This window comes from Leuciscus leuciscus, assembly GCF_965113295.1.
Source record: "Leuciscus leuciscus genome assembly, chromosome: 4".
Lineage (NCBI taxonomy): Eukaryota > Metazoa > Chordata > Actinopteri > Cypriniformes > Leuciscidae > Leuciscus > Leuciscus leuciscus.
The window spans coordinates 4,641,808-4,669,072 of record NC_138728.1 but is presented as its reverse complement, the minus strand read 5'-3'; the positions used below and the strand labels follow the sequence as shown (position 1 = coordinate 4,669,072).

General features: G+C 36.8%; 2 protein-coding genes and 1 long non-coding RNA gene across 4 annotated transcripts in view; 2 read left to right on the top strand and 1 right to left on the bottom strand.

The window, feature by feature from the left end:
* Positions 1-5,950, bottom strand: part of LOC309497999 — a 121,716-nt gene extending 115,766 nt beyond the window's left edge. Inside the window, exon 1 of the long non-coding RNA XR_014205793.1 lies at positions 5,890-5,950. This is a non-coding gene — a long non-coding RNA (uncharacterized lncRNA). The remainder of the gene's footprint in view (positions 1-5,889) is intronic.
* The window catches only part of LOC309497971 (sialic acid-binding Ig-like lectin 13), a 72,839-nt gene continuing 48,151 nt past the window's right edge, over positions 2,578-27,265 (top strand). Inside the window, exons 1-4 of the mRNA XM_082168438.1 lie at positions 2,578-2,630; positions 3,085-3,155; positions 3,283-3,648; positions 4,088-4,161. Of these exons, the coding sequence (XP_082024564.1) occupies positions 3,107-3,155; positions 3,283-3,648; positions 4,088-4,161 (489 nt within the window). The 5' untranslated portion in view covers positions 2,578-2,630; positions 3,085-3,106. The remainder of the gene's footprint in view (positions 2,631-3,084; positions 3,156-3,282; positions 3,649-4,087; positions 4,162-27,265) is intronic.
* On the top strand, positions 10,162-15,704 carry LOC309497986 (uncharacterized protein). Of its 2 annotated transcripts, XM_082168476.1 has the most exons (4): positions 10,175-13,072; positions 13,908-13,995; positions 14,608-14,674; positions 14,761-15,704. In XM_082168476.1, exons 1-4 carry the CDS (start codon positions 12,751-12,753, stop codon positions 15,076-15,078), a joined length of 795 nt encoding a protein of 264 aa, XP_082024602.1. In that variant the 5' UTR covers positions 10,175-12,750; the 3' UTR covers positions 15,079-15,704. The 2 variants fall into 2 exon arrangements, 1 of the variants encoding a protein (XP_082024602.1); XR_014205781.1 differs by lacking the exon at positions 13,908-13,995 and having other exon boundaries at positions 10,162-13,072.

The window sequence follows — 27,265 nt, the reverse complement described above, 5'->3', positions numbered from 1 at the left end:
TCCGACTCACACTCTCCATCTCTGCAAGATTCGGAAGGGAATGATTCAGATTTCTCTCAGCACAGCTACTAGAAGACAGACGGGTTGCTCACGTCACATCTACGTCGTCAAGCTCAGTTTGAGTCTGCGCAGTACGCTCAGCCATCAGGAAGTGAGAGCTTCTAATTGACTTCACTTTTCTCCGTTGAAACCTATGGGGTCGCTGTGTCCAGTTTATATACTGTCTATGAGTGATACACACTGAGCAGTTGATATTGATATAATAAAATTACATTTTAAAACTGCTGTGAGTTAAATGAATGAACACGTTTGTGCTTTTAAAAAAAAGTGAACAAAATGGAAAAGAGCACTGGGTGTCAAAGTTGAACACTTAACTTGACATTGCGTTCTGAAACGTGGTGCGAGAAACTAAAAAAGCGCGACTGTTAAGCTGTCTGTTCAACGCATTATGTTTAGATCAAAACCAACCTTTTCTCTTTTTCATCACAACTTGACAAGGGCGAACAAACTGTAAGAATTTATATTAAAATGTATATTATTTTACATTTATAATGTGAGTGAATCTTCAAAAAGATCAGATCACGAGAGGACATGCGTCTGTTGTTCAGGGCTGCCAACTTTTGAGTTTAGCTAAAACATTTGGTAACATGTTACAATGTTTACATGGTAGAGAATGACTGGTATGCTTCTGGTTTATTAGTTCTTGACACAAATTTCACAATTTCAATTCATAAGCTTCAACATTGTAATTAGATTACTGTACTAATGACTCTTTCTAAAAAATATTTTTGAAGTGCATTTGAACTTTATCCTGATCTTCATCTGTCAGTCTGTAACCTTGCTAACAGCATTAAACCCAACACTGATTATGCAATTATAATTGTTGTTTAAATCAGTTCATGCTATGTCTGAGCTGCATTAAATCCAAAGATGCATTTTGTTGATTTGATCTCATTTGATTGGTAGTCATACAGTGTCTTTCTTATTCTGACCGAATTTACTGATTAAAATGAAATAATCTGACATAAAAGGACACAGATGCTAGCTTTATTGCTCAATGTTATTTCAGGGTTTTGATCTTCTCTCAACTGAGAGAGCACAGCCTGTATTTTATTGTATTATGGCTATTTAATATTACCTCTAAACTTTGACTAGGCTAGGCATGTTGCATATTAATTGTTCTAGAAACCTCAAAGCATATTTTATGTTTGTGTATTTTGTGCTACTCCAAAATGATGTAGTTGAGGTCATTTTTAGTGTATGTAGGGCCCTTACATAAACTCAAGCCCAGAGGCCCCAGACCCCTCAGTCCTGCCCTGATTGCATTTATTTGTGCTACTGTTTGTAATTTGGTCATTTGTTGTTTTATTACTGACTGTAGAAAAGCTCCTTAGCGTTGAGCCCTGTAAATAAAGCAGAATCACTTTCAAGATCTGCCTCTTTTATTATAAAATAAAGTTTTGTTACAGGGAAAAAATAAAATAATGTTATAACTCTGGGCCCACCAGGAATTTCACTTGGCCCACCTTACATCTCAAAGCTGGAGCCGGGCCATGTGATCGGTTCACGAGCCACGATCTGTCACGTCACATTTAGGAGAGCTAAAATTATATTTATTGTTTGAATTTCATAATAAAATTGATAGAATTAGAAATATACTGTTTCATATCATATAAACCTGCTCTGTCTTGTCTGTTGGTGTCAATGTTCTCTTTGCTTCACGATTTTTCACTGCGTGATAAAATGGACGTGGCGTGAGAGCGTGTCAGTGTCAATAGCGTGAATCTCATGTTGAATGCGTGAGAGTTGGCAGCTCTGCAAGATGTTATCTTCTGAGCTATTCTGAGATGTAACTGAAGACCGCAGTCTTTCGCTTCATATTTAATAGCACTCCATTATGATCGCTGTTGATGAGGAGATTCATATGATCGAGATTCACTAATGTGTACCTGAGCGTGGCAGAACTGACTCCTCCCTCCATCAAGACCATTGTTAATATAGGCAAAATAAAATATTTATTAAAACTTATTTTATTTTTAAGGTTCTTAATGACAAATTTTTGATGAAAGTGACACTGAGAGTAATTAATTTTTTATTGGTGTAATTGGAAACAAACAATTTGATCATCGGTGTCGGAATTAGAGAAACAAACATGAAACAAAACAGCAGTATTTGCTGAAATCTGTTCTCCTTTCGGTTTCACTCAGTATCTTGGGTACGAAAGAATCTGCAAGCTATTTAGTCCTGAATTTCCCATGTTTCTTACTGTAATACTATAATAGCCAACCTTAAAAAGTAAGAAACGCGAAGAAATGAAATGTTAATGTTTCCTTAACAGATTGCGTTTTAAATGTGATTCAACACTTATTCCTGAATAATATTTAGTAATTATTAAGCGTTACTGGATCTCACAAGATGTTTCAAGTAAATATAATTTTTTTATTTTTTTTATTATTCAATAAGCTTCATACTGATTAGCATACATTACTCAGTCAGGCTATAGTTATTTAGTTTGGACTGAAAGGGGAAGTGGTAAAAACTCTAATAGAAGTAAAGACGTGTTGTTTTCACACACAGATCTCCCTCTATCCAGTGTAGAAGAGTCACAGTCGCTCTTTCACTCTTCTCCGGTAAGTCACTTACACACAACACACTAAAACTTCTGTCGTTTAGAGATTTTAAACATGTCCAAGATGAAACTGTTTTTAATCTTTCTAAAAAAATATTTAAAATTTTTCAGTGATTTAGAGTTTGGATTTAGAAAATAATATGTTTACACCAACAGCTAAAAATTAATATACAAGTTTAAAAAGGAAATAACTGCTGTTAAGTTTATAAACTCTAAAAAATAAATATTCCAAAAGAGTGTTTTTTCACAGCGATTCCATAGAAGAACAATTAATGGAACATTTCAATGAACACTTTTAAAAAAAAGAAATCTTAATATGAAGAACCTTTTAATAATCTAAAGAACATTGTTTTTTCCCTATAAAGAAGCTTTTATGGAATGGAAAGATTCAATGGATGTTAAAGGTTCTTCAGTTTATTTTAAGAGTGTATATGATTGTGTGTTTGTATTTTCTGTTGTAAGGTGGAGTGAATGTAAATGATGGAAATATCTGTGACGTTCCTCCTCACTGGATGTCTGATACAAGGTTTCATTCTTATAGATTATTCCTCTGCTGAATTAATATTCTGAAAGCATTTCCATATGAATAAGTGCAGCGGTTTATTCTGCATGTAAACTCTGTGTGATCAGTTCTTCTTGTCTGTGTGTTTTAGGAGTTTTTTGTGGCTTTAGTATCAGTCTGCCGGAGAAAGTAGAAGCTCTACAAGGATCCTGTGTTTTCATACCCTGCACATTTGATATTGGTCAACAATATGTAACAGAACTCACTGAAGATGTAAAGAGAATATGGTATAAAGACGGAAACCCTTCCACTGCAGTGTTTGACTCCAGTAGCCCCGACACTGCATCGTTAAAAGGAGAAATATTTGGCACTCCTACAGAGAAAAACTGCACCACCCGCTTTGATAATGTCCGTCAGAGTGATGAAGGGTCGTATTTCTTCAGAGTTGAAGCCAGCGGAAAACTGAAATATAACTACATCCAACCTACATTCACCCAAGTTGAAATTGCTGTCATAAGTGAGTGTCATATTGTTCATGCTGCTTCTATCTAAATGTAAGTGTGGCGTGGCCATTAGTAACATGATTGTGCGAAGCTTCTGGTGACATTCACTACCAGTTATTAACTTGTACAAAAACTGTCTGTTATGCTGCTTTATATTGCAAAGTAGTAATTGTTATCATATTATTTTTATTTATTATCATAAACACACTGGTTTGTAGTGCAAATAGTTTTACCAGTTACTGCAGAGTTATTCTTCTAATCATTTACTAATATGCGGCTTATGAATTGGAAGTCTCGCACATTCACAGAAAATGTCTTATGTCTGCGATGCAAAATGAGTTGGATAATGTTACTGGACATAAATAATAAATAAATCTACTACTGTACAATATGTGCCTTCATTATTGGATATGATAATCCTGTAATGTTTGACTGCATCTCTATGTGTTGTAGATTCTCCACCCGAACCCACAGTGAGTCTGTTTAAGGATCAGCAGAAGGTGACAGAGGTGATGGAGGTGAAGGAGGTGACGGAGGGAAGCTCTGTGAATCTGCGCTGCTCGACTAAGATCTTCTGTTCCTCTCGTCCAGCAAATCTCACATGGAGCTCGTCTCCTGAACATCTCCTCAACGAGAGAGTCACACAACAGCAGCGTCAGGAGCAAACTGAGCTCATCTCTGATCTGATCTTCACTGTAACTCACCGTCATCATTTAGCCAATTTCACCTGCACTGTAACACACCAGCTTCAGGATCAGGTCAAAAAGCACAAGTCCCGTACGCTACGTGTTCAGTGTAAGACGTATTTCAATCAATTCTGACTGATCATCTAGAATTAGAGCTGTAAATCATAACATAATTGCCTGAATGTTTTTCTCCTCCATTAGATGCTCCTAAAAACACATCTGCGCATGTAAGTGCATCTGGTATTGTTCTGGAGGGCCGTTCAGTGACTCTGAGCTGCAGCAGTGATGCAAACCCACCGGTGCTCAACTACACCTGGTACAGAGACACTGAAGAACCACTGAAACCAGTGCAGAGCGGACAGAACCTGACCATCAGCAACACCGACCCGACACACAGCCGACGATACGTCTGTACAGCTCAGAACGAACACGGCACTCAGAACGCATCAGTGATGCTGGACGTCCAGTGTGAGTATCAAGAGGCTCTTCTAATTTACTCACAGTCATTACTATATCAGACTTCAGATATCAGACTTTATACACACATATATACTAGAAGTATAAAATATTGCATATAATTTATTTTATATGCAGAGAGAGAGGAATAGTGTAAATAAATACACAAAATATCAATTATACATATGATATTAAAATTATTTTATATATAGGCTATTTTAAAAAATAAAAACTTCACTTTAAATATTTGAAAGATACAATGAAGGTTTTATTTCAGTTTTTTTTACATACATTTTAATGTAAATGTCAACAATAAAAGTATTTAATTCATAAAATGCAATATTAAATAATGTTACTATATATATATATATATATAAATATATTAAACATAATATATAAAACCTTCACTGTTATTTACTTTAATTCCAAATATTTAAGGTCAGTTGTTTTGCACAGAGAAGCATTATCAACCGTTAATATAAATGATCTTCGCTTAAACAGTTTTTTCAACCTTTACTGTAAATGTAGAGTGAACGACAAGAACTAAATTCAAATATAATAAACTTTTTTTTTTTAATCCTTTAGCCTGCTGACCCTTTTACATGGATGAGAAAATGTGTACGATTTAAAAAGCATTTTTATTTTTGTCACTAATTACTTCCCATAATTACATTAGTGTTATTTCTTAGCATTAATGACTTTACAATTATAAAAAAATAAAATAAAATAAAAATTTGATAGCCTACATTTTTTTCTTCTCCATCAGATGCTCCTAAAAACACATCTGCACATGTAAGTGCATCTGGTATTGTTCCGGAGGGCCGTTCAGTGACTCTGAGCTGCAGCAGTGATGCAAACCCACCGGTGCTCGACTACACCTGGTACAGAGACACTGAAGAACCACTGAAACCAGTGCAGAGCGGACAGAGCCTGACCATCAGCAACACCGACCCGACACACAGCGGACGATACGTCTGTACAGCTCAGAACGAACACGGCGCTCAGAACGCATCAGTGATGCTGGACGTCCAGTGTGAGTATCAAGAGGCTCTTCTAATTTACTCACAGTCATTACTATATCAGACTTCAGATTTCAGACTTACATACATATACACATATATACTAGAAGTATAAAATATTGCATATCATTTATTTTATATGCAGAGAAAGAGAGAGGAATAGTGTAAATAAATACACAAAATATAAATTATACAAATTAAAAATTATTTTATATATATTTTTAAATATAAAAACTTCACTTTAAATATTTGAAAGTAAAGATACAGTGAAGGTTTTATATCACAACTTTTTTACATACATACATTTTACATTTACATTTAGACATTTAGCAGACGCCTTTATCCAAAGCGACTTACAAATTAGGACTAAATTCAGCGAGTCATCATAAAGAGGCAAAAGCAACAACAACGCAAGAAGTGCTCAAAATACGAAGTTCAGGTATTATTCAGAGTAGCATAAGCCTGATAAGTGATGTTTCAAAGGGAAAGGAATTTTATTTTTATTTTTTTTCTATAAGGTTAAGTGCTCACGGAAGAGATTGGTTTTCAGTTGTCTTTTGAATGTTGTCAGGGATTCTGCATTCCGGATGAGGGTGGGGAGAGCGTTCCACCAGCATGGAACTGTGAATGAGAATGTTCTGGAAAGTGATTTTGTGGCTTTCTGTGATGGAACCACGAGACGTCGCTCGTTGACCGATCGTAGGTGTCTGGTAGGGATGTAGACTCGTAGGAGTGAGTGAAAGTAGGAGGGAGCTGAGCCTGTGATAGTTCTGTAAGCAAGCGTCAGTGCCTTGAACTTGATGCGAGCAGCTAGAGGTAGCCAGTGCAGAGAGATGAACAGAGGAGTGACGTGGGCCCTCTTGGGCTCGTTGAAGACAAGACGAGCTGCAGCATTCTGGATCATCTGTAGGGGTTTGGTTGCAGATGCTGGAAGTCCAGCCAGAAGAGCATTGCAGTAGTCAAGCCTAGAGATGACCAGGGCCTGGACGATAAATTTGTGTTGCATGCTCAGTTAGGAAAGGCCTGATCTTCCTGATGTTGTGCAGTGCAAACCTGCATGATCGAGCTGTCTTTGAAATGTGATCTGTGAAGGTCAGCTGGTCATCAAACGTTACTCCAAGATTTCTGACCGATCTTGATGGGGTGATTAATGATGACTCTAGCTGGATGGTGAAGTCGTGCTGTAGAGATGGATTGGCAGGGAGGACGAGAAGCTCAGTCTTTGCCAGGTTGAGCTGCAGGTGATGTTCCTTCATCCATGTGGAGATGTCCGCCAGACAGCTTGAGACCCGTGCAGCTACTGTGGGATCATCTGGTTGAAAGGAGAGGAAGAGCTGCGTGTCATCAGCATAGCAGTGGTAGGAAAAACCGTGTGCCTGTATGATGTGTCCCAGTGATGTGGTGTAGATGGAGAAGAGGAGGGGACCAAGAACTGAACCCTGGGGAACACCTGTGGTCAGCTGATGTGCTCTGGATACCTCACCTCTCCATGCGACCTTGAAGGACCTACCTGTGAGATAGGACTCAAACCAGTGGAGTGAAGTTCCTGTGATACCCAGTGATGAGAGGGTGGACATAAGGATCTGATGATTCACCGTGTCGAAGGCAGCAGACAGATCCAGGAGAATGAGGACTGAAGATTTGGAAGCAGCTTTTGCGATCCGTAGGGCTTCTGTGACTGACAGTAATGCAGTCTCAGTTGAATGTCCTTTCTTGAAGCCAGATTGGTTGACATCCAGCTGGTTGTTTAGAGACAAGAAGGATGTTAGTTGGTTGAAGACAGCTCTTTCAAGTGTCTTCGCAATGAATGGTAGGAGAGAGATAGGTCTGTAATTCTCTACAAATGATGTGTTTAGCGTTGGTTTTTTGAGCAGTGGAGTATCCCGAGCCTGCTTGAATGCTGTAGGGAAGGTGCCAGTATGGAGGGATGAGTTGATGATGTGTGTGAGTGATGGTAGAAGTGTGGGAGAGATGGCTTGTAGAAGGTGTGAGGGGATGGGGTCAAGCGGGCAGGTGGTAGGGTGACTGGAGAGGAGAAGTGTAGATACTTCTTCCTCGGTTAGCGAAGAAAAGGAGGACAGAGGGGTATTGGCTGTGGAAGGGGTCGGTCTGGGTTCCTGTGTGTGTGGAGCTGAGAACTGACTGCTGATAGCTGTTGTTTTGTTGGTGAAGAAGTGCGCAAAATCGTCAGTAGTTAAGGAGGAGGCGGGTGGTGGTGGAGGTGGACAGAGGAGAGAGTTGAATGTCTTGAAGAGTAATCGTGTGTTGGAGGAGCTGTTGATCTTGTTGTGGAAGTATGAAGATTTTGCAGCATGAACATCAACAGAAAAGGAGGAGAGGAGAGATTGATACATACTCAGGTCAGATGCGTCTTTTGATTTGTGCCATTTCCTCTCCGCTGCCCTGAGTTCGGTCCGGTGTTCCCGAAGAACCTCAGATAACCAGGGGTTAGAGGGAGTAGCGCGTGCTGGCCTGGAGGAGAGAGGGCAGATAATGTCTAGAGAAGAGATTAGAGTGGAGCATAAGGTGTCCGTTGCGGTATTCACATCCAGAGATGAGAATTGTGAGGGTGGGGGAAGAGAGGATGACACGGCAGAGGAAAGATGGGAGGGGGAAAGTGAGCGCAGGTTTCGTCTGAAAGTGACTGGTGGTGGGGGTGGTGGTGCAGGGGTAGAGAGTTGTAGACTGAAAGTAATGAGGAAATGATCTGAAACGTGGAGAGGTGTCACCAGGATGTTTTCTGTGGTGCAGTTGCGTGTGTAAACCAGGTCCAGTTGGTTGCCTGATTTGTGAGTACCTGTGGTGATGAGTCGTTTGAGATCGAAAGAGGCTAGGAGAGAGGTGAAGTCTGTTGCATGTGGCTTTTCGAGATGAATGTTGAAGTCACCGAAGACTAGAAGTGGGGTGCCGTCCTCAGGGAAAGTGGACAGGAGCACATCCAGCTCATCTACAAAGTTACCCAGCTGACCTGGGGGGCGATAAATGACTACAATATGGATTTGAATGGGAGTTGTAAGTGTAATAGCATGATATTCAAATGAGTTGTTGTTGCATAGAGAAGAGAGCGTGGAGTATTTGCAATTATTAGAAACGAGAAGCCCTGTACCCCCACCTCTCCCAGACTGGCGAGGGGAGTGGGAGAAGGAGAAATTGCTAGAGAGAGCAGCAGGGGTTGCTGAGTCTTCTGGACGAATCCAGGTCTCAGTCAGCCCCAAGATACTAAGAGTAGAATGAGATGCAAAGGCTGGAATGAAGTCAGCTTTATTGACTGCTGACTGACAATTCCATAGACCCACGGAAAGAGAGAGAGGAGTATGTGAGGATGTGAGGATGGGACGCAGATTGGCAGTATTGCGCTGTCTATTGTGCGTGATGAAAGGACGTTGCCGAGAGATAACAGGAATGTATTGAAAGCACATGTTGATTAAGGTGAACAATAAGATAAGTAGAGGGAAAAAGAAGGGAAGAGGAGATACTTAAGTGCCTTTCTGGTGTCCTTGCTCGGTGGAGTCGCGCAGGTAGAGTCGCTGGTCTTTACCCGAGTCGCAATTCTAATTTTAATGTAAATGTCAACAATAAACGTATTTAATGCATAAAATACAATATTAAATAATGTTATTTTATATATATATATATATATTAATATTAAACATAAAACCTTCACTGTTACTTTAATTACAAATATTTAAGGTCAGTTGTTTTGCACAGAGTAGCATTATCAACCGCTACTATAAATGATCTTCGCTGAAACAGTTTTTTCAACCTTTACTAGGCTTGTAAATGTACAGTGAATGACAAGAACTAAATGCAAATATAATAAACATGACTTTGTAGTCCTTTAACCTGCTGACCCTTCTAAATGGATGAGAAAATGTGTACGATTTAAAAAGCATTTTTATTTGTCACTAATTACTTCCCATACTTACATTAGTCTTATTTTATAGCATTAATGACTTGACAATTGTTCCAAAAAAAAAAAAAAAAATTGATGGCCTACATTTTTTTCTTCTCCATCAGATGCTCCTAAAAACACATCTGCGCATGTATGTGCATCTGGTTTTGTTCTGGAGGGCCGTTCAGTGACTCTGAGCTGCAGCAGTGATGCAAACCCACCGGTGCTCAACTACACCTGGTACAGAGACACTGAAGAACCACTGAAACCAGTGCAGAGCGGACAGAACCTGACCATCAGCAACACCGACCCGACACACAGCGGACGATACGTCTGTACAGCTCAGAACGAACACGGCGCTCAGAACGCATCAGTGATGCTGGACGTCCAGTGTGAGTATCAAGAGGCTCTTCTAATTTACTCACAGTCATTACTATATCAGACTTAAGACTTCAGACTGAAAAGCTAAAAAATAAATGAATAAAAATACAATTATATTAAATATTTCATACATTAAATAATTTTAATATATATATTTTAAATATATTTCATATTTTCACTTTCACTTCACTTTTACTGCAAATACTTCCACTAGTGTTAATTCTTTGGGTTTATTCTTTACTATTATTTTACAAATGTGGAAGATAGTCATAATGCTATCTACTGTGACAGCCTGAATTCTGCTGGATGTCCATTGTGAATGCTTGGCAATCAAATGCGACATGCTACAAATGCTGTTAAATATGTGTAACACTTTTGCATGGGTGTTTTCTTCATATACAGAAAATGTATATGGAAAGACCAAAGGAGATTTGATTCCCCTACAGAGCAACATGTTCAAGTTTTGAAATGCATTTTTTTTTTATATGAAACCTTTGTGAAACTGCACTGAAGCAAGTGAAATTGCATGAAGCTGTCAACTTTTTTTATAATACTAATGCAATGTGATTAATGTAAGAGAAAAAAATATTTTCTGGTAACCGACATCTCAAGTTCTTTAAAATTCCTTGAACATCAAGTCAATTGCTGTATGTTAGTAATGCGAAAATATTATTAGATGAGTAATACAAAACTTCAAGGTACAAAACACGGAGGAAAAAAAAGTTCATTATGCCAGTACAAACATTTGCACATCTCTAAAATTGTACTTCTGTTAAAAGATGTGTAAAAAAAAAAGTGCCAGAACCACACTTTACATAGTAATACATGCAAAGACTCAAAGCAGAGCGGCATGTATATTGCTTACATGTATTATAAGTGTGCAGTTTGAAGTAAAGGGATAGTTTACACAAAAATGAAAATTCTGTCATTTATCATTTGTCATCCCAAACCTGTATGACTTACTTTCTTTTTTGAGAGAGATATTGTCTCAGTGTTTTTCTCTTTTTTTTTTTTTTTTTTGTTCATACAAGGGAAGTCAATGGGGTCCAATGTTGTTTTGTTCCCAACGTTCTTAAAAATATCTACTTTTGTGTTACATGCATGAAAGAAAGTCATACAGGTTTGGTGTATACAGTAAGTGACAGAATGTTCATTTTTGAAACTTTTTACAATTGAATACTACTTTGTAAAGCCATGTTTACACTGACCACGACACTTATGCGCATAAGTGACATGATACCATTCATTTCAATGGAGAGCTGCCGATTTCAGGCAACACAAGCGACTGACCGTTGGCAACAGGATGTAGGCGTTTCCAACAGCTGCACGATTAATTGTTAAAAGATCACGATCTCGATTCAAACACCCATGCGATCTTATTCCTAAATGACAGCGATTCAGCTATATGTCTATTAAACCTTTCACAAGTACGATCACAGTGAACATTCAGATCTGCGTTGGCGGAGAGAGCAGTTGTAGTGTATAAATATGAAACAGCTTCACAAACAGTCTTTTCATCCACACAGTATTGTTATTTTATCATAGAAGTACTGGGATAAATGTTTATAGTTTGGATATAAACACAGATGTCTGCAGTAGCGATCAAAATAGAGTAAATCGCCTTGTGAATGTAACTTGATGCTTCAAATAAAGATTGTATCAATTAAATTGTTACCCAGGCGACAAGTGACTTTTAAAAAATGTATTCATCATTAAATCATTCATTCAAGAGATTTGTTCAAAAACGCTGATTCATCCAGTAATGAAACAAGTGAATTCTTTGAGCGAGTCGTTGAATCATTCATTCAACCCGACTTAAAAAAAATATAGACTACATAGAAATAATTTTTATAGACTACACTACAGCAATTATCATTTTGTCAGAACCTTTAGTAAATTACATCATGCGAGAATTTTAAACAAAACAAAAAATCGTCTCAATTCATCCAGAATCTAGCGTGTCCAGCGACGCAACAAAGTTGAGATATGTTTAACTTTATGTGAATGAAAAGTGACTTTTGGGAGTGACAACCAACAGACCTTACTCAGAGCAGCGCCATGACAGGTATGAAAGCGAGTGAAGTCAGTGGAGCTCAAGTGATACAATTGCGCTGCTATTGGCGTCATTAATCCCACACTGTGGTGCAACCAGTGCATTGACAAATGATCTGTGTCAGAATGTTACGGCTAGATGCTTAGCAACAAACAGCCAATCGCGTGGCTCATAAGCACATGCTTTGAACAGTCATGGGCGTTGTATAAACAGTAGTTTAGCGTTTGAAGGGAAATTGTCAAAAGGTGACAGAAAACGTGACAATTGTTGTGAAGAAGAGACCATATCATTCTTACCTTTATTGTCTGAAAAGCCCATTCGGTATAAACTTGATAGTTCAGTCGATGAGGATGTGCAATGTGGCTGAATGGTAAATATGCAAATAAGAACATTTATGGTTTAGGATTGTGTTTATAAATACTCAGGAATAAATGTTAACCCCAATGTGAAACGTGAAGCAAGATAACCAAGAATTCTGTTAACCCGATTTTTAGTGTGACCCAGAGTTTCACATATTCACATATTTCAAGTGTGAAAAGCCCTAGTGAGATGTTCAGCAGTTTTTCTTAAGTGAAACAGGCCCTCAAGCTGTTTTATTTTGCTCAGATCCTACACAGAAACTACAGTTTATGATCTTATTGTCTCTTTCAGTTGCGCCCAAAATCTCCAGCTCTTGCAACAAAAGCAGCGTAATCATGTGTGTCTGTGAGGCTCATGGGAATCCCTCGCCTAAACTAGAGTGGCGTCGATCTGGAAATGCTCTCATCAACTCTACAAACACGTTCATCAGGAATGAAACTTTAGGAAGCACAAGCTCGAAGAGCATCCTGACCATCCATCAGCCTCTCACAGACACGGACGTCCTGCAGTGTTTCAGTGCAAACACTCTCGGCACCGCCAGCGGCAGCCAACGGTTTCATCCCGTCACACGGACATCCGGGACAGAGACACGTGAGATTCGCTTCTCTGACACGCACAACAACAGCTTTATCTGATCAACAAGAATGATCACAAATGAGATCTCTAGAATATCTTAACCCTTCTGAAAAAGAAGTGCACTTAATTTGAATTGAATGTGCGCTTGTAGTGTACTTCAAATCTTAAAAGTATTCACTCTTAGAAGAAAAGTTTCTGTACGGTGCTTCATATATAGAATCTTTTAGGGATGATTTTATGGATTTAGTTGTCCTTAATTTGTATTGATTAATTTTTTATTTTAATTACATTTTATTAATTAAACAGCTCATAAACATACTTAATCAGTAGAAAAAAACTGAAAGTGCTGTACACTTTCACCATATTTCAAAGACAATAGAAGTAATTGAGAAATAAAAAAATAACTCTATGTTTGGCTAATTGAATTCAATATAAATTTAACCTATAATTATAAATAACATGCAATTATGTGTCTGAAAATATTACCTTCAGTTCACACTTAAATATTACATTTTTCTCTTACTTTTTTCTTTTTTTTTAAGTATGCTGAAGTGTACTACTTTTCCACAGGGGAATTATTTCTCCTAGACAGTAATGAGATCAAATGGAGACCAAATGGAAACTTTTCTCCAGAGAAATGTGCTCATATTTGCCAAGACACTAAAGTCTGTAATCGAATATCAGAGATCTCAGTATGAACTTGAATCGAATCTATGATCAAATGATCTGAGCTGCTCTTCACATTAATTTTTATCCCTCCTGAGAAACATTTTAGACACTTAAATGATCTCATTTAAGAGTCCTGAGCTATAAAAGACCAACCTCTGAGCAATAAAACACTGCTTTCCAGGTTTCCATCACCCTTCTGTGCTGCTCGGAGCTGCTGTCGGCACATCAGCGATGATGATCTTGTGCATCATAGCAGTCTACAATGAGCGGTGGGTACATCAGACAAATGTCATTTGTGGAAAGACCAAAAAACATGATTATCACAGAACTGGTCCAATATATAATGAGCTGAGGCTAAACTATAGATGATTACAGAGATTTTTTCGGCTATTCTGGTAAATGTGTTCAAAAGTTTCACTTCAAAATATGCTTGTCTTGTTTTCCAGTACAAATATCTAAACGTTCTTAAATCAAGATACTTTTACTTGAGAAGCAAAATGACTTCAGATATTAAGTCTTGTTTTCAGAAAAATGCCAATGGGTTCAGAGAAATACACTTTTTTAACCCCATTGGCAGATATTTGTTCTTGTTTTAAACATAATCTTAATTTTGATAGATTTTTCAGAAAACAAGACTTTTATATCCTATTTTGCTTCTCAAGTAATTGTGTCTTAATTTAAGAATGTTCATATATTTGTACTGGAAAAAAAAGACAAAAATACAGAAGAACATAATTTGAAGCCAAATAAACAGTTATATCACATTGATCTGATGAGTCTTTTACTTTACTAGCCTCATCACAAGGAGGATTTGTGATTCTGATTGACATATTATATCAGAAATTGAATCTATTTTTTGATGGCCTAAAAACATTTTTCAGAAGAAGGAATCCCAAACCTTCAAGAACCAGACAAGATGACACATCTGGACTCATACTGTCTCAAATAGTGAGTTAAACACACTCACACTATTCATTTTCAAAGACATCACAAACGGACATTCATCTGATTCTGCTGTGTTTCTGCTCCATCAGGCCACGGATTCCCATGGAGACGGCGAGTGTGTTTACGGGAATAAAGACATGCTGTCAGCCGTTACACCAAGATCACCAAAATCTCTTCATTATTCCACCATCGACTTCACGAACGCAGAGCCGGCGTCAGGAGAGATCAGGGGCGCCTCCTCGCTGACCGAGGAATATGCTGAGATCCGTCATTATTCTGCAGGAGACGCAGCATCTGCGACCGACCTCAAGGAAGACCAAAGCCCACAAGATAGTAGGGCGAAGATCCCGGATGTGTCATCAGAAGACACGATTTATGAAAACATGACCCGTCGCTTGGTTGTTTAAAGACAGAAAAGGAACAGTTGCACTTTGTCCAAAATCGAATACTTCCCTGCTATACAGTATGGGTAAATGTAGTATCATGTCCGAATACATAGTATTAAAAAAAACATTAGGCTAAACATACCCAGGATGACCTACTACTTCTCAAGTGCGCATTCAATGAACACTTTATTATCCCAATTAGGCCCCGAGAGAGGAGTTGTGAATGGCAGTGAAGCGACGCAGCTGACGCTGTAGGTCACATGACCTGATTGTCACGGTTCATGAATCCACTGTCTCTCTCTTGTGTGTTTGTGTGTGTGATATCCAATCTCCGGTTGATTATTATCGCCAGATCCCCTTTCCCTTTATATGTTCAGTGATCACTGTCTCATGTTGTCAGATCGTTGTGGCTTCCCCGGTGTCGTGTCCTGTTCCAGTGTTCATCTCTCACCCTCCTCGTGTGGATTATCTTCGTTGTGCATCATCTTCGTTTGGATTGTTTGTTCCCTGGATTCCTGAGCACGCTGATCACCGCACACCATCACTGGGTTGCCCGTCGAAGTCCCTGCGTCATATTTCACCTGAGTGTTTGTCCTCTGACCTGTTGTCTTATACTAATGAGATCTAATAAACAGTTTTTACTTGCATTTTGCATCCGTCTCTGTATCATTACACTGATAGTACCAACTCGGACAGAGTGCAATTTCACCGTTGGTCAGTGCAGATGTTGTTGAACATTAAAGGCCTATTTAGACCAATAACTATAACGAGTATGAGGCTAGTATATCTTTCACAATGATATGAAAGATAAACAACTTTTACATTTTTTTCTAAAGGTGTAGGAACGGCACAAACAATTATATTGTTGAAACAAATTTTTTTTTTTCAGCTGATGAACGATAAAAACATTGACAGCCAATCAGAATCCATCCTGCTGTAAAGAGCTCGAGCATTTAAAGCAGTAGACGACAAAACTGCAGCGCGCACTTATAATAAACAGACCGATATTGTTCGTTGGTGTGACTGTGGACAATAATATTGTTATGATTTTATAGTTATGATTCTTGGTGTGAACGAGCCTTTAGAATGAAACGAAACCTTCAAATCTTTATGCATAAGGGTCATTCCACGAAATTGGTGCATTTTGTGTCCCTGAGAAATAATCAGACGTAGAATTACTATAACACCAAATAAATTTGTGATTTAAAAACATAATAGTACTATGTATTATTTCCTCAATATTACATTAAATTAAAGTCATTTATATATTATTTTAAATAATTAAAATTGCATTTATGCTGATAAGGGTAAGGTTTTTGGCCTGTCCCTCCCTGTGATTGTTCTTTTTCTGCAGGACTTTTAATTTGCAAATTGAAGGCAAAATTATACAAATCACATTTTCATATTGTTCTAAGTATAGTGTCACTGTTAAGCAATGTTTTGGCATAAATATACATTATTTTTAATAAAATATAAACCATTTTATCGGTGTCCCCTGATTTCATGTCATGCCTGTTACCCTCACCAAAAAACCTTTGTAAAATAATGGTACATTCCTGTGACATCACTTCCAGGAAGTTACATCATCTCTCAATCATTAGGCTTGTTTGAGATGCGCCAGAGAATGTCTAATATGGCGAGAAGTTTCACTCTCACTACACTTCCGGCTTCTGAACTGGTTGCAGTTCCACTCTGATTCCATATGAGGGCGCTCACAGGACGAGTGCAGAATGAATGGAGGTCAATGGCGGTATACCCCTCAAAATCCACTTTTCTCAGGATATAATTTTTTGTCTAGTAATTTGAATGTTGTATTCGAAAGGAGGTGCAAAGAAAGTACACATTGCTGGGTGTTAGATTTTTTAGAGTCACTTATTTGCTTTAAAAAAGTCTTTCAAAATGTCAATGACGTCAGAATGCTGACGTCATTAGCAGAATGCTAGCGTGTTATGGGCAACAACAACTCAACCTGTAAGAAATCAAAACGACATAAGTACTCGTTCATTCAACTTTCGACCTAAAACCCATGTTGAACTTGCAAAATCTACTATTGAATCTGAGATTTCTCAACGGCAATCGGGTGAAAGAGACAAATTTAGCCGTATAGCCCCATTGACTCCCATTCATTTTGCACTCATGGCGAGCGCCCCCAGTGGAACTCTGCTGGTACTACAACCAAAATTCGGTACAATAGGGCTTAATAGGGAGTGGACAGGCTCTCCGTAGACGGGCTCTGGATGCGCCTTGCCTCGCCTGAAATGTATGCGAGAGTAGGCGGCTGCAGTGAGGGGAGGAGTGAAAAAAGCGCAGGCAAGCCGGACAGATCTCTCTTCTCGTAGTGGATCTGACACCTGCGAGATCAAAGATGGATATCGCGGGATTCACGCTCATGCAGTGTTGCTAATAAACTGGATGTAATTCAAGTTATGTTGCTTTTATATGAAAATAAATAAAATGAACAAGACACCCAAAGTACTTGTTATTTAATTCCATTCCAAATACATGTTTATCAATATTTTTTTTCTTTAATACAGACATATGTGTTTTTATTTATTTTCTTTTTTTATAAAAATTAAATTGCATAACCCAAAGAGATCGCACTGTCAGATAGTTTGGGAATATTCACACATAACATATACACATAAAACCTGATATTGGGGTTTTAAAATCAAACATTTTAAAAGAGAACAATACATCACAGTTGTTTAAACCAATGATCATTAAGCTGTGTCGTCAGCAAGTCGTTTCCCATCGTGCTTTTGATCAGCGCAGTCGGTGGAGAGCAACTGCGCTCGACTGCAAAATCCGACACGTGCGCCTTGCGCTCGCGAGAGATTTTTGACATACGTCAGCATGACATCAGAGCCAGGCGGACCGCACTCGGACACATTTCTAACCGGCATGCATCTCGTGCTGATCACCGGTGATCGGTTCTGCGCAGATTTTGCTCATCTCAAACAAGCCTATTATTCCAACAGTTAAAACACAAGTAAGTTTCTCTCTCTCTTCTATAATGCTCTATTTTGATGATTTATTAGGTATAACTGAGGTGGGGACATCATGCAATGTCAAAACTGTTACTGATTTTTAAAGTATAAATGTAAACAATTATTTATTTAACTTAATGTAATCAATATCTACAAGTAATATCATTTCAAAGTGTACAACATGTGCTTTTGTGGCCTTGCCCTAATAGCTAGCAATTAGCAAATTAGCTTGAATTTGTCAAACCTGTTACTGTCAGGCCTGTTACTTTTGTATAGTAACAGGTTTTGAAATGTGGGGTAACAGGGATGACATAGATTATGTGTCATCTTAGCCACACTGTTTTTAAAGTTTATCTGTGTGAATTGCTAACATTTTTAAAGGTCATCCAGGGTGTTTTATTGAGCTAATGCCTATATCTTTCAGAGTTGGTATTGCTGGTGCATCTGGCAATTAAAGTATTAACCCTCTGATGGTCTTCGGGGTCTTTTTGACCCACAAATGACTTTTGCTGAATTAAAAAAAAAAAATTATCTTTGTCTAAATGGCATGAAACTTTGTACGGCTCTCAACCCTTTCTAGATGTACAATACATTTTTTTTTTTTTTTATGATTTCTGTTTTTATGTTAGCGTGAAAAAAAGAGTTACTTTCGTGGTCTTCGGGGTCTCCAGAGACCCCAGACAATAACATGTAATTTTGTAACAGAATAAAAAAATGTTTGTTAACAAATGTAATTTTACTCTGTTTATTAATGTTTTTACTCCACATTTGTGCAGTTTTGGGATGATTTATGATATATTTTAAATTTATATAAATAAATTAAAAATGTTTTTTTTTTTTATAGGTTTTTATACAAAACAGTTTATACAGTTTTTTTAAATGTAAAATTCACTTTATAAATGTCTAAATTTCATTCATGGGGATAACATGGATAATTTGACATGGTTTTGTGTAAAATGTTTGCCCATATTTTGGAAAATGTAGTTTTAAAAGTAAAAAAATATAATTTTAGCCACTAGATGGCTATAGAGCCCCATTATATGCTATTTGCTACTTGGCTAACTGAAAGATATCTTTTCACAAGTTTTTTCCAGTTGGATTCATATCTAAATATTATGAAATCACAATTCTAACAATAAAAAGGACTTTTTTTGTGCGATTACAAACAATAGCAGTAAGGTGACTGCAGACCCTCGCCCCAATCTTGTAATGTTCAAGAAAGTGAAACCAAATGTTAGCATCTGTTTTCAGATCATCATAGAAAGACCAAGATCTGATTATCTTCCTTGCCTAATAATTGAACCAGATCAGTATATTTTAAGTTCTGTGAGGGGACATTCTCACACAGACAAACAGATGGACGCATGGGTCTAATTACTCTAATTACAATACCCTTAAATATTTAGATCTCTTAGAAATGTAATGTGCTTCACTAATACAACTAGGGTATGTCAAGTAATACAATTTAAAAAGGTAAAACTTTACAAAATTATGTAAACAAATATGTGCAGTGTACGCTGAAGAATGTGTGTCCTGTCATCCCTGTTACTCTGGTCAGTCCTGTTACTATGATGTCAATCCTGTTACTGTCATTAATTTCATAAAAAATATAAAAATTATATTTGAAATGGCCTTCCAAGTTTTTCCATTGTAACCCTATCTATATTGTATTTTTGACAAAGCCCTTCTTTTAATATCTCTCTTGTAAAAATATATTTTTTTCTTAATTGACATGTGATCACCCTCCAAAATTTGTATGTTCTTGGTCATCTGAATGGCAAATATAAGATTGAAAAAAAAAAAATCTAAATTTTGAAACAATTCCAGTGAAAAGAGGGACTAAAATACTGCTCATATATGTGAAAACTATAACATATTTCTAATTAAAACTATAGTATATAGTAATGCATGTGTCTGTAACAGGCATGACAAAAATATCAAAACATGAGGTAGATAAATAGTCATAAAATAAAAAATTACATAGCCTGAGATGGCACAATACGATTTCTTGTTATTTTATGCTGTCTTCATTTAATGGATATAAAAAAAAAATTGTTTAAACTTATTTTATATTTTAATTTTTCAAAGTTGAAAAGGCACTGATTTCGTGGAATGACCCATAACTAAAACACCACAAATGGATTTTTCGAGCAAATTTTCACCAACAAATTACAGTTCTATCATTCCAAAGCAGTAGGACTTTCTTTCTTCTGTTGAACATAAAAGAAGAACATTTGAAAGATGTTCCAGTGTTTTTTTCCCTCAGTGTTAATGGGGTCCAATGATGTTTTTGGTTGCCAGTGTTCTTCAAAATATCTTCTTTTACGAACTATCCATATACAATATGTATGAACTAACATTATGATGGACAGAAATTAGCTACTTTATGGCAAATTACTTGAAATAATCGGTAACACTTAAAGTCCCCTGTATTTTCTCCCTTAAAACTCATCTTTGATCACCAAAATTACATATTTAAAAGGTTTTTTTCTTTCTTTAAAATGCCTTAAAATAGTTTGAATATAACTCTACACCCTTGACTCATTTAGTATAGGCGGTTCTATGAATATGCAAATTAGCCCCGCCCCCACTCACTCACAGCAGCTCAGAGATCCACGCGTTGACCTGATTGGTTACAAGTTTGTGACGTCAGAAACACCAGCGAATTCAAACTGTGTTTTTGTGAGTGTCTTTAGTTCACTGCAGGTTTAAGGAGAAAATACTCAGCAATAGTGTCGACTAATGCATTTGTACATGGTTTGTCTTAAAGCATATTAAAAACACCACACAGACATATGAACAACATTAAAAGCTTGATTTGTTAACATCTGTTAACATTAGGTAATGCAAAATTTGTTTAGTAAATGTTGAAATTAACATGAACTAATATTAACAAAGCATTGTTCATCGTTCGTTCGTGTTTACTAATGATAACAAGTGAAAACTTACTCTAAAGCATTACCTAATGACCTTTGTGACCTTTGGTCAGAGATCTTACAGAAAATATAGGAGTCAGAAGTTCATTTCTGTAAAATAGCATGAGTTTGAACAAACATTTCTTTTCTTACCAGATCAGCAGTGGGAAGCGTACTTGACATCAGTGTGTCGTTTATGTTGCACATTACTTGTGATTGAGAACACAGCCAGCTTCTTCTGGTGTCACACTTTCAGACAGAAACTCCTTTAAAAACAGGAGCTCATTCTGGAGCTCATTCATTTTATAACATTATTTTATAATGTATTTTATTATAGATCAGTGTATTCATTTTCTATTCAAAATGTGTTATTTATTTTTCTTTAAAAATATATATATAATTGTTATCAGCTTCATCCAGTGTTTATGGAAAAAAAATTGCATAGTTGCACATTAAGCATACCGGAGGGTGAAACACTTTTTTGTTTATTAGACTCGATATGCAACTGTGTAATTCACAAAAATCAACACAGGAGGGCAAAACCCTTTTATGTTTATTATAATTGATTTGGAATGGTGTAATTTACACAAATCACCACAGGAGGGTGAAAGACATTTATTTTTTATTATTATTATTTTTTATTTTATTATTTTATTTTTTTATTGAACACACTTATTTACAAAACACAATTTACAAAATATCTCGTAGGGAGACTTATGTGCAAAACATAGTTAAACACAGTTGAATAGAACAAATTTCGATAAATAAAATAAATACAAATAAATCTAAAATAAAATAAATGAAGCAAAGGCACTTCACATACATATATTGTCCTCAGTCTTCATATATTGTTTAAATAAAGTTACATGGAAGCTTTACAAATTATAATGACAAATATTTTGAGACATCTTCACATAGAGAGTAAATGTTCTCACTGGAATCTTTCAGAAGTTTCAAAGAAGCAAAGTATTCCCTCAGTTCAATTTTAAACACCATTAGGGATGGATTTTTGTTTTGCCATTTACATTTATGAATATGGTTATTTACCCATAATTGTTATGATATTGTAAATTCTAAAAAGTTCCTTCGGAAGGTTTTCATTACCAAAAAGAATTTGCTCCAACTTTAATTGTGTAATTCTCTTCATTTTTGTTTCCAGCCAATTCATGACAACTTGCCAGAATCTTTTTATCACTGGACAAGAGAAAAACAAATGTTCAATAGTTTCATCTTCCTGGGAACAGAACACACATGGCTCCACTTCAAAACCAAATCTCTTTTTAAGCATTGCTGCTGCTGGATAATATCCATTTATAATTTTGAATTGCATTTCTTTGATTTTAGGAGGTATGGGCCATTTCATGAATTTGATGTATTTATTTGTTATTTTGTCATCATAATGCCTTATTTTTATATTTTGGTCAAAATCATGAATAGTTTACATTTGAATATTTTGCTAATACAATAATTGTTACATTTTTCGCTATTTAAAGGAATTTGGTTTAGTTGCAGTTTAGGCAAATTTATTTGACTTTTGGAATAATGTAAATAGTTTTGTATCATATTTATTAGGGCTATTGGTATTGCTTTACATACCTTATTATAATCCCTTATTAAACTTTGTATATTAAATTTTGTTTTAAAATCCGTAAACTTAAGAAAATGACCTTGTTCATCTAATATACCTGTGATGAAAATGATTCCCCTTCAAACCAATCCCTGAAAAAAAGTGTTTTTCTACTTATTGTTATCACTCTGTTGTTCCACAAGTTGGAGCCATGTGGTGTAAAATTATGAGTAAATGCCATCTTCCAGAAAAGAACTTGTTTATGATATTCAGACAGTTTTACTGGCAATTTGGATACCTCGAAATCGCACTTTAAAAGAAACTCTAAGCCTCCCACTTTATCAAAAATATTTTTGGGTATATGATACCATATAGAATCAGGTTTATCTAAAAAGGCTTTTACCCAGTTAACTCTAAAAACTCCAACCATAGATTCAAAATCAATTGTTTTTAACCGCCCTTTATTATAGTCCTTTACAAGTTGTGATTTTTTGATGTAGTGCGTTTTATTACGCCAGATGAATTGGTAAATTATAGTATTTGCTTTTCTTATGTTTTGTGAACTAATATAGAGAGAATAGCTCGGGTAAATTAATTTAGAAATCCCTTCTGATTTTGACAATAGGTTACGTCCTAAAATAGTTAAGTCTCTTGTCAATGATTTACCGTAGGTTTCTTTTTATTTCTTCAAATTTCTCTGTGATATTTTTGGATTCTCTTATTACCAAGTTTTTAGATAGATGAATGCCCAAGTATTTAACATCATTCTTAACTGGAATCGTCTCCAAAACTGTCTCAGTGCAATTATACAAAGGTAATATTTCGCATTTTTTTAGATTAAGGCAAAGGCCTGATGCCCTGGAAAAAACAGAAATCACATTTAAAGCCTTCTGAAGAATTGATTTGTCCTTTAGAAATATCACTGTATCATCAGCAAATTGGCTTCTTTTCAATTCGGTGTCACAAACTTTTATCCCTTCAAGGTCTTTATTATTTACTACAAAATAGGCCAAAAGCTGCGTACAGAGAATGAATAATTTTGGTGAAATTGGGCACCCTTGTCTTATTCCACAAGAGATATTAATTCTTGGAGTGATGTCTGATTGAAGTGAAATATAACTGTATATTTGGTCATAAAACATTCTGATTACCTTACAAAAGTTGTTGCCAAACCCAAAAAGTTGGAGCGATTTCAGTAAAAAGTCATGTTCGATAGAATCAAAAGCCTTGAAAAAATCAATAAACAATATTAGGCTTTCTGTGTTAATAAGGCTCTGATAATCTAACATGTCCATAATTAGTCTCACATTGTTATGAATATGTCTACCTTTAATAAAAGCTGACTGAAATTCGTCTAAAATAGTTTGGGTTAAATAGGTTAACCCTCTATGGTACGCATTATGATATCAGTGAGAAAAAAAATATTTGTTATGTTTTTCCTGCTTAAAATTTGACACTATAGCAATATCAATAAACATTATCATAATTTTTTAATTTATTTATTAATTATAAGTTTGTTGCCTCAAGGCAACATTGTACCACAATGGACAAATTGAAACATTTGACATTTTCATGAAGAAAAAAAAAAAAAAATTATTGAAAACATCAATTTATTTAACTAAACACTTGAATAAACAGATTTATCAAGTTTTTATTGAATTACACATTTCATATTTAATAAAAAGTAACATTTATTATCCAGCTGTTGCCCTCAGGCAACATTGTACCATCGTGGAACGCAAGTACTACAAACCATTATATCATCAAGTTATCATATCAAAACATTAAAAAACATCAAAACATGCTGTGTCAAGGTAAAACATTTACAATCACTATAACATTATCCTAATATGAAGGCCAGGCGTCAACAACAGCAAGATCAAACATTTGGAAGACCTCCCCGGCCGACCTAATGACCTGTGTGGGGTCCTCCAGGGGCCCGTCGGGAACCCCCCGAAATACGAGACCCCTACAAGTCCCACTAACCCTCTATTTGTCCGATTGCCCACTATAGTAGACAAATGTCCTGTTGACCCCACCGCCGGTCTCAAGCCACGCCCCCGTCCCACTAACCCACTATTTGTCCGATTGCCCACTGTAGTGGCCAAATGTCCCGTTGACCCTCCCTGACTTGTCCCAAGCCACGCCCCCATCCCACTAACCCACTATTTGTCCGATTGCCCACTGTAGTGGCCAAATGTCCCGTTGACCCTCCCTGACTTGTCCCAAACCATGCCCCCGTCCCATGGACCCGCTATTTGTCCAATTGCCCACTATAGTGGCCAAATGTCCTGTTCACCCTGACCGGCTCCAAGCCATGCCCCTGTCCCACAAACCCATTTGTCCAATTGCCCACTATAGTAGGCACATGTCCCGTTGACCCCCCTGACCAGTCCCAAGCCACGCCCCTGTCCCACAAACCCACTATTTGTCCGATTACCCACTATAGAGGCCAAATACCCCATCTACCCCCGCTGACCACTCCCAAGCCACGCCCCTTTCCCACGAACCCACTATTTGTCCGATTACCCACTATAGTGGCCAAATGTCCCGTCGAACCATGCCAAGTTTTCAGTTTGCAAAAATACAGATACATTTAGATAATTCAAACTCTTTTCCTTAAAAATAAAATATAATTGTATTCATACGTAGTATGCCTGGCATGGCCTTATGTGATTCCATTATGGTACAATGTTGCCTCGAGGCAACAAGCAGTTTTATGTAATTTCCTATGATAAATTTGATGATATATAATGTAAAGTTTTTTGAAAATACTTCTTTACTTACCAATGAAGGTGACTCTGATTTTTTGTGGCTGATTATTTGGACAGAAATTAGTGAAAAATGCCCTTTTCAGTGGAGAAAATATGGAGCCATGTGACATGTGCACATGTGTTGAAAGAGGGAACTAAATGTACCCCTGTGGGTCATGTGACCACTCTTTTGCATTTTCTTTGGTTAGTATTTGAGTTCCCCTCCCCTTAGAGAGCATTGAACAATTACATTTTATTATGTTTTTATACAAAAAAGCTAAAATAGACTATGTTGCCTGGAGGCAACACCGTACGTTAACTTGTTCAAGACATTTTTTACTCTGTTAGCATAAACCAAAGCTAGTAATTTATAATCATTGCAAAGTAGAGTTATAGGTCTCCAATTATCTAATAGTAATAAGTCTTTATTGGGCTTGGGCAACAAGGTTATCAGACCAGTTTTCATAGTTGGGGATAACTGACCATTTTTTTATGCAATCGAGATACGCGTTAAATAATACATTTTTAATATCTGTCCAAAAAGTCTTAAAAAATTCTATAGATAAACCATCAATGCCCGGTGATTTACCATTTTTCATTTGTTTTAAAGCTGTTTCAATTTCTGTTAAGGTTACATCTCTTTCTAGTAAAAATTTGTCTTCATCTGTTAGTTTTGTTACATTTTCGTTTACACTTTTCATAAAGGCATCACAATCATCACTCTGAAATTTTTTCTTATACAAGTTGCTATAGAATTGACATACTTCCTCTGTTATTTTAATTGTGTATTGAATGATATTTCCATTTTGGTTTAGTTTTGTTATACATTTTTTAGTCTGTCTCCGTTTTTCAAGGCTATAAAAATATGATGAGTTTTTTTCCCCCTGTTCAATCCATTTGGCTTTTGATCTTACAAAGGCGCCTTTTGCCTTCTCCAAGTATATAACATCTAATCGGTTCTGGAGCGTGTGTAACTCTTGTGTCTCTTCTACAGTTATGTTAGGTTTTCCACATAATAAACTTATCTTTTCAACTATTTCCTTTTGTTTACGTTTACGGTTGTCGGCTATTTTCTTTCCAGTTTCAATAGCTTGTTGCTTTACTCGAAATTTAAACCACTCCCATTTACTTATATCTGCCAAATCCATGTCATTAGTTTCAAGACATATTATTCTAATCTGGCTACAGAATTCTTCATTCAGCAACAAGGTATTGTTAAATTTCCAGATATTGTTTGATTTTTGTTTTTGTTTGACTATTGAGTGACAAACCAATAAGACAATGGTCCGTGAGAGGAGATGATTGAATATCACATTTAGGTGTAAGATTAGTAATATTTGGAGACACAAGCCAATAATCTAACCTTGAGCATAGGTTAGCATCTGCTGGGCTGATCCATGTAAATTGCATTGTGTTAGGGTGTGTCACTCTCCAATAATCTACCAAGTTATTGGATAAACAAAAGTTGTTTAACATGTCATTATATTCTGGTTGTAACCCTTTGGGAGGTTTTCTGTCAAGCAAGGAATTAGGTGCTATGTTAAAATCACCTCCTATTCACGAGTTCACATCTACATATAATTAGTACAATAAGTTTATGCGCATTTGGCGTGCTGTCCGGGGGGAGGGCTCCGAGCTCGGAGTTAGGCCCGAACCCAGAGTACTCCCCCCAGTTCCCTTTCGTGGTCACTCCGAGTTACGTCGGATGACGACGATTGGGGTTTCGCTTAGAAGCCTATCACCTTCGAGTATATAAAACGAGCCAATGGCAATGAAATGCCATGGGTCTGCGGAATTTGCATAGCGTAACTCCGCCCGCCGCAGGGGGTATATAAGGAAGTACGCTGGCACAATGCAGATATGTTTTCGCTTCGGAGCCGAGAACTTCTCCACTCCTGCAAGCCAAATATTCTGAGTTAGTCTTCTCTTATCTTCGAGACGAGCGAACTCTCCGGTGTTGGTGTGACGGCGATTTCAGCGAGTGGT